General features: G+C 36.8%; 1 protein-coding gene across 1 annotated transcript in view; it reads right to left on the bottom strand.

Annotated features, from left to right (window-relative positions):
* Positions 1 to 1,722: 1,722 nt before the first annotated feature.
* The window catches only part of LOC111870029 (protein CLEC16A homolog), a 29,816-nt gene continuing 23,053 nt past the window's right edge, over positions 1,723 to 8,485 (bottom strand). Inside the window, exons 16-20 of the mRNA XM_023861970.2 lie at positions 8,154 to 8,308; positions 5,374 to 5,519; positions 4,385 to 4,534; positions 4,133 to 4,236; positions 1,723 to 3,008 (exon numbers count right to left, since the gene is read on the bottom strand). Coding sequence (XP_023717738.1) covers positions 2,700 to 3,008; positions 4,133 to 4,236; positions 4,385 to 4,534; positions 5,374 to 5,519; positions 8,154 to 8,308 — 864 coding nt within the window. The 3' untranslated portion in view covers positions 1,723 to 2,699. The remainder of the gene's footprint in view (positions 3,009 to 4,132; positions 4,237 to 4,384; positions 4,535 to 5,373; positions 5,520 to 8,153; positions 8,309 to 8,485) is intronic.

The following is an 8,485-nucleotide window of genomic DNA, read 5'->3' as shown; positions in this document are numbered from 1 at the left end:
TCAACTCTTATAATGCAGACTTTTAAATAGCCAAGTGTATTAAAAGAAAGTTATTTTTAAACTATTTTTATGAGTTTGGGTGAAGAAATGGTATCCACACATTCTCAAAATGAACACAGTAATTATTAAAGAACATGTTTCTCAAAATGGTACCATGGATATTTTTGTTTTTACAACTTTGCTACATACCATTTTTGTCAAAACTAAAGTATAACACTTTACTTTCTCATCTGAAGCCAGTCCGATCTCATTTACAGTAACTATGATTGCCATACAGTAGAATGCTACTTGAATAGTAACGCCCTTACCTTTTCTCCAATGGGGAAGGAGGGCTGATACAATTTATTCTCTCTCTCACATGCGCAGAGACACAGAACTACATTAAGGAATGTCTCAGGATGGTTTGTGTGCATATTTAGGGCAGTTTGAAGGTACTGAGAACAGAATACAAGTATCTATGAGACTAATTTGTCTATTCTCATATGAAGGCTGTCTTTCTGTGGCCGAGGAATAAACTCAGCATTTCAGTAACCATATAGAAAGGTGCAGCAATCTCAGGAAGGTTTACAGAAAACTAAATAATACACCAACAAATAGAAAACTCGTTTCTGTGCTGGGATAATTATTTACAATGTAATTCCCCTAAATTTATGGCTTAATATCTTAATTATTTACAATGTAATTTCCCTTAATTTATGGTTTAATCTCAAAAGATCTTAATTCAGTAATATCAATATTAAATTTACTTCACTTAAGAATTTCCTCAATTTAGTGTATGTCTCTGCAGTCCCTCACCCCCAGATAATTTCACTGCATTTAAAAAAAAAAAAATAAACTGCCACGCAAAGACAAGTTTGACTGCTTCAATAAGAAAACAACCACAATTTTGGTATGTGATCACCGGTAATCCCACAAACTATTAGTGCAGTGTTTCTCAACCGCTGCATCCTGGCATCAATTATACCAGGCTCTCATCTTATACAAAAAGGATTTACCAAGCTGCAATCTCACACAGGTTGAGAACCACTGCTACTAGTGTATCAGTAACTTCAATACAAAACAGGCATGATAGAAAAGTAAATAAGCAAATATTTACCAAGTTACTAAATTGAATGTGCCAATTATCTCTTTAATCCACTGACTTAGAGTACTTCATAAAGAAAAACTTTAAACACAGCACAATATCTTTGCCACAATATGCAAGGAACAATCACCAAACATGTTCCTCTGTCCCAATGGAATTAAGTTCACTGCACCATTTACTACAGTTTGTTTGTCCTACAAGAAAGAGTCAAAATTTCCATACAAGGAAAACAGTTGTCTACTGGATGGACGATTCAATCTAAACATTGATTGGCTGTATCTTTATGCCAGTGTGTTAATAAAACATAAAGCACTTCAAACACAGGGCGAATAACCCTAACAATTTTAAAAAATTTTAAAATTTGGACAAGAATTTAAAGGTTTAAAATTAGAACTAAAGATTTTATTATGGTGCTATTACAATAAACTCAAAATTAACGTGTGTGAAGTAATCTACGGGTGGACAGCTATCAACGAAGTAGAAGTTGATAATGACAGGGAGAGTGTTTTAGATGTTAAATTTTGAACTGGGTGCAGTATGACAGCAACGTGAGTGTTATACACCTGATGATGGCCGTCTGAGGCCGAAACATGTAGTGTAGGGAGCAAGATCAAAGACACAAAATATATTGTTTGCACTTGAGACGGAGTTTATATCATTTATTATAATATCTAATCCTGTCATGCTGAATGTACTTACTCCTAAGTCAAATGGACAATGAATCTTACATACTAATAAAGTAAAACCTAAAATACTTATTAATATGTACAGTTATAAATAAATTAAACAATTTTCAAAACTTCTTGAAGGAAGCTGGCTGATACCAATATTTTGTTACACTTCCCAAAGAGATACAATTTTGCATATTCAGTGAGGAGTACGAACTTGAGCGTGCAGGGTGGAATAACCATTGATTTTTTGTGTGAAAGTAAATGTGTATCTTAATGACAATACACTAATTGTGCTTACTTTGTATGTATAGGAACTGCCCACCCCAGAATCATACAAAAATGTCTTAATTTAAGCCACGGGCATGTTAGACTAATCTTAGTTTTTTGGTTTTGAAGTTCTTGTTGCAGTGATTGTGATGAGTACAGTGTACTGGGTTGTAATGCTGTGTAGCCTTGAGACAGCCAGACATTTCAGAGCAACACATTGCCTCCAAACTAGCAAAACCAGACAAGAAGCTTGCCGCCTGCTTCTGTGGGTTTCTGGCTTGGCTCTATCTTCAATCCTGAAAACAGGCAATTTTCCTCTGAAACTTGGGGTTCTCTCTGAAATATGTGGTATTACAACCAAGAAGACCATACTCTTCATATTACTGTTAATTTCTTTTATCTTACTGATTTCACTTTCAAATAATGTTAATATTATAGAAAGATATTCCTCCCTAACACTTTATGAGTAAAATAAATGGAGGGATGGGGAGAAAAATATGTAAATGTGTGAAAAATGATCATACCAGATTCCTTTGATATGAAGTCACTGTTTGTATAGTCACCCAAACCTAACACTAAGAGCAGATCACCAATATGGAAAAATAAATGTGGCTTATATACCTCCCTAATGTCAAATAGTTTTGAACAAGTTTCTTTTTCAACTAAACATGGGTTTGTCACACTGTTTCTACCATTCCTCTCCTGCGGGTCTTTCTGTCTTCCTTATCTAATACTCCATTCTCAAAGGGCATCTGAGTAAAGGACGTCTCTTCCGAAGGTGGCGCAGGGGGTCTCTCAGTCTCCACTTCTGCCACTTGGGACTCTAGTGTTGATACTGCAACAGGTGATGGAGGCTCTGGGGTTCCAACTGGAGCTGGTGGATACAAGCTCGGAAAAGAAGGTCGCTTCAGTGGAAACTGTGATGCCCCATTATTCACTTCTGTAGGAGGACTGGGTGTACCACTAACACCACTTCGAGGTTTGTGCTGTATGTTCATAAAAGTATCTTTACATCATTAAATTATAACCTGCATTCATCTACACATACTAAGTATCTCATATCTTTATATTTTAGAACATGGATATGAAAAATTTATCACAGAGAACTAGAAATCCATCCTAAAATTGTATCTGACTGTATCTGGACTGTTACTGAAAAATACCTGACATTATTTTGTTAAAGTAATCATGGTAAGCTGTAAATGATGAATTTAAGCTGGAAAATAGACTTTAAAATGAGGAACCATTGAATTAATTAACGGAACTCTTATGCAGCAGAAAGAATGTCAAGAAAATATACATATAAACACAAACACATGAAATAAATGGAGACCACTGGAAGGATAAGTGAGGCATAAAGAGACTAAGCCCCAGGTATGGGATAATGCTGGTATTGTGCTAAAGGAACATAATGGTGGTGAACGTGTCGTGGTCTGGCATTCAAAGCCAGGGAAGTTTTGCTATCAACTGTTTGAATGGAAGAGGTGTATGCAGATGTATGATAAGATTTTGTTGAATATTTTGCAGATGTTAAGACTTAACTGTACTTGCGCTGAGCGACATAAAGGTTGAAAGGAGTCTGGAGTTGTTGGTATAAGTAAATGCCATTTGCATGTGTATTTTTATATTCCTCTGCCACAATACCACTTAGTACTACAATGATAATGTGCTTTACGTGTCCTAAATTCGTTAGAACAACTGATAACTTGTAAATGGTCAAAACAGATTCATACTTTTGAAACACAAATGGAGTAACATGTGCTGCTTTCATTTATCCACCTACGTGTATTATAATGTGAAATATCAGAGAACATGTCTTCAGACAATACAGCACAAGTTACATGAACAAATTTCAGCAGTGTGCCATGCATTTAATTACCATTTACTACTTAAAGCAGAACCCCCATTTAATGTTCTTTCATTTAAGTTTTCCCCTCATTTTACATTCCATTTTAGTCAATAATCTTATAACTGAATTCCCCAAATTTAATGTTTTACTCAGTTTAATGTTCAAATTCAGCGCTCCCTCAAGAAATATTAAAAGGGGGCTTAAGTGTATAATAATGATATATACGTATATCTGATTGGTGAATGTATTAAGGGCACTTGCCTTTGACCCCATGTCTTCCAATGGTATTTCCTCACTTCGTGGACGAGGCAGTCTTGGGGACCCTTCTCGAGATCGAACCACATGTCCATTACGAGCATGACGTTCTGGAACCATCATATTAATTTCTACCAATCATATAGTGTAACAGATAGAATAACTTTAAGTTAACCTTATATCAACATGACATACTGCTTGAAACCATACATGTGTACACACAAGTATTCTCAACTTATCAAGATAGGATCTGCTCACCTTGTGAGTCTGAACGTATTTTGGCAGGGGATGCCATTCTCCCAGGAGGCAGGCTCTCTCTCCTCATGGCCACAGTGGCAAAACCAGGAACCTTATTATTTGCAGTAAACAATGGACGATGGTGACCAGGTTCTCGAGCCAGGCGACTGCCTGCGAGCCTCAACAGAGAAGTTTGTATCAAGTTTCTTCAACAGCATCTTGTACACAGACACGTTCTGTAATAAGCTACAAGTCTGTGTCTCTAGTCTATATCAGAGAGCCATATAGACTCATACAACTTCAGGGAACCAATGGCATGACCAAACCTATAGTAACATAAGCAGTGATGTGTTTATGCATCCTGGGATCCCACTGAAGCACAACTTGAGTATTTATTACTATATATATACATAGGAAACCCATACAGACCAATCTCTTGTCATCCATATAAACATAATTATGTATTAACTACCTGCTAAATTGATTACACACATATCCAATAACCAAACAAGCAAAATAAACAGAAATAAACACCATTAGAAACATACTGTGCATGCACACACACGCACACACACATGCACACATATGCAAGTGTCAAACACTTAAAATTTCAGCTTCCCCCCCCCCATATTATGTGTTTACATGTCAGTTAGCAATTTTGAAAATATAATCCATGTCTCTTAAAAACAGTACCTACTTAATGTGAACAGTAATTTCATCAGGAATGGTTCTAAACCATTTTCATTATGTGTTATGTGTGACTCATTTACAGAATATCATCCAAAATGACACTACACTGTCCACANGGGGGGGGGGGAAGCTATACAATAAGCAGGAAATTTTCTCTGGACACATGCATATAATGAAAACAAGAGAGTCTTACACTGAATTCTGCATCACTTACTTTGCTTAATGTCAAGAGATATAAAATTTTAGACAGAACAGAACTTGAGCTCTCAAATAACCTTCATTGCTACTGTCCAACACCATGTTCAAATAAGAACACTCACGTGAGTTTGTTCCATCAGAATGTCGGTGCGCCAGCACAGTGTATGCCGGTGGTGAGGGACAGGGCTGGACATTACTTGGCAGGTCTAGCAATCGTGCAATCATATGCATCTTCTTCTGCCGAGCCTTGATACGACCCTTTGTCAATCTGTAAAAAGAAACAATAAATTTACCTATTATAGGCAAAGAAGCTGTAAACTGCACTGATTGTGGCTCAATCAGATGAACATCCAGCAACACAGAATTAAATGAAACACAGTTACCATTAACCAGATCCAAGAGAAAATGAAAGTGTCAAAATTAAATTTCCATGTAACTCAGTAGGATACATTTTATTATATCATCTGTGCATTCCAAACCAGAATTTAAATACTGTAGCACACAGGCTGAAACCCAGAAGTGGGGAGCAAGAAGAAACAACCATTGCTAAACAACGGCTGGGAAAAAGTTTTCACAGAAACGAATAACCAGGTAGCAATGTTTTCCATGTGGTCAGTGTAAAGGCTATATAAGAGGNATCTCGATTAGAGGAGGCCAAACCACATCACTGGCCGACTTCCTTTACTTCGCAATTGAGGTGTCGTGTGTGCTTTTCACGTGGGAAACGAAGAACCGTCTAGACAAAGTGCGTGAAGTGCGACGTCGGACTCTGGATTTCCGGATGTTTCCAAGATTTCCACACTAAGCCAACTTCCGTCAGACGACGCAGGTGGGAAGAGAGACAACTTATAAAGATGGTGACCAAAAATCATGTAAGTAGAAAAAGAATTTATAACTTAAAATAAGATTTTAAAAAGCCAGCCGCACGCGTGGACTACGCAACGACATATGGCGTCATTCGTCCCCTTGACTTTATTTTCATGACGCCATATGGTGTCGCTCGGCTCTTAAAGGTTAAAGCAAAGAGACCAGATCCAAGAGAAAACGAAAGTGTCAAAATTAAGTTTCTATGTAACTCAGTAGGATACATTTTATTATATCATCTGTGCATTCCAAACCAGAATTTAAATACTGTAGCACACAGGCTGAAACCCAGAAGTGGGGAGCAAGAAGAAACAACCATTGCTAAACAACGGCTGGGAAAAAGTTTTCACAGAAACGAATAACCAGGTAGCAATGTTTTCCATGTGGTCAGTGTAAAGGCTATATAAGAGGAACAAACTGAGAGAGGATGTTTCACAAGAGCTTTAACTGTAAAGGTTCAATTGCAAAAGACTCTGGTTGTGAGCCTCATGAGGCTCGACATCAAGATAGAGGTGATTGGTGGTAAATCGCCAGTCATGAAGTAACTCTGACTCTTAGATAGTCACAGCCAGTTATGGCTCCGAAGCTGGGAATGTGAGAACAAGTCACCAGCTGGTAACAATATGAGCAGAAGAGGGACATAGTTGGGATCTGTTGCCAGCCAATGTCTAATGAAGACATACTGGGAAGACTTAGTGTGTGCCATAGTGAATTGCAGAGTGTGAATTAACAGTAGCACTCTTAATTCTTTGTAGACGAGTTTTAGGAGTCCAATAAATCCAATTACCAATCCAAACCCCATGTCTATTCACTAAATGCATGACAATACTGTTACTTCCAGGATAAACCTAAATTATAGCTGTTTCAGTGGAATGCTGTGCATTCGACTAAAGCAGAAGCAGAAATTAATATGCACTTTGTGACCTTTTGTCACAACCAATATGGCGTCTTAATACAATGCTAATGAGGTCACCCAGAAGAGCAACACATTAAATAAAAACAAATTATAAATGGAAAAAATAAAATAAAGATAGTTTAACGGAAATCTTAATGTTCTCCTATCGTTAACAATGTTGTATTTTAGCATCCTGTTGCACCGATTCCCATCCATGATATGTATGTATTGACTGTCTTCTAGTGCACACAATCTCACATGTCACTTCACTACATGTTTCGGCATCACTGTGCCATCCTCAGGTGTGTTATTTGCGTTAAACTATTGCACTGCTCACCATCTTGTGTCGTTTATATAATGATTTAAAATGTATATTCTTCATGTACAATAATAAAATTTGTTAAGATTTATCATCTTATACATTGTATTTCAAACTCGCGTATTATATCAATCTTCCGCTATGGGAGTCGTTCTTCCTGTATTTTGTGTATAGTGTGTCTTGTGATGTGTGCTTTTTTGGCTCCGTGCGTTGTTGCTGGTGATTATTAATGTATATTCCTTGGTGTGGGTACCAGAGAAATAAATATGGTATATGTGGAAAAATGTAAAATATACTGAAATATTTTGAGAACTTGATTCCACGCACAGAATGCTGCAGCATAGTGGTTAACACTCTCTTCACGTTAAGAAGTTCCTAAGTTGGAATTCTGGCCAAACAAATAGCCATTGTGAGGGTTTTTTTGTTACTGTTCTCTAGGAAATGGGCAGTATTCTAAAATTGGTACAACTACTTCTTTCTATGTCCTTTCCAATTTGTCATTCACAGTCATGATGCCATCTGACACACTATAATTGACAACAAATTGTCGTTAAATACAGTAAAACAAGAAACAAAACATCAAACCTCTTTCCATCCAATATATCCTGAATTAATATTAAATTCATTCTTTTCTTTATCCTTAATTAAATGAAATTTTAAGTTTCTGAGAACATGCGGTACACACCGAAGGCACAGGGTGATCTACATCCATATGCAGCACTAACAAATTACACCATAAATATGCAGTATATTTTGACAACTGTATGAATATGTTCCAGAACAACTCTCATTGTAATCACAGTTTTAAAATTAAATTTTCTCACCTCTGCTTTGCTGCCATACAACGAATATGATCATCAAAGATGAAGCGCGCTGAAAGTAATGGCACACGATTGGTAGATGAGCCAGATGGCAATGGACGATGAATTGTGATATGGAGACAGCGAGAGTCGTCCTTATCTCCTGTCACTTCAATGTCCTATAATCACATTTTTCTCATAAAAAGCAAGAATTAACATTATAACATTATTGCTTTGAACCAAATGAGAAATAAAATCATGATGCTTCAGATATACACATATCCTACAAAGGAACATGTCACAATATAGACATGGTACAATTATGAAACAAATTACAGCATCAAGCCTAGTGGGGG

This window comes from Cryptotermes secundus, unplaced genomic scaffold (genome assembly GCF_002891405.2).
Source record: "Cryptotermes secundus unplaced genomic scaffold, Csec_1.0 scaffold109, whole genome shotgun sequence".
NCBI lineage: Eukaryota > Metazoa > Arthropoda > Insecta > Blattodea > Kalotermitidae > Cryptotermes > Cryptotermes secundus.
The sequence above is the reverse complement of the archived record's forward strand: the minus strand, read 5'-3'. Positions and strand labels throughout refer to the sequence as shown.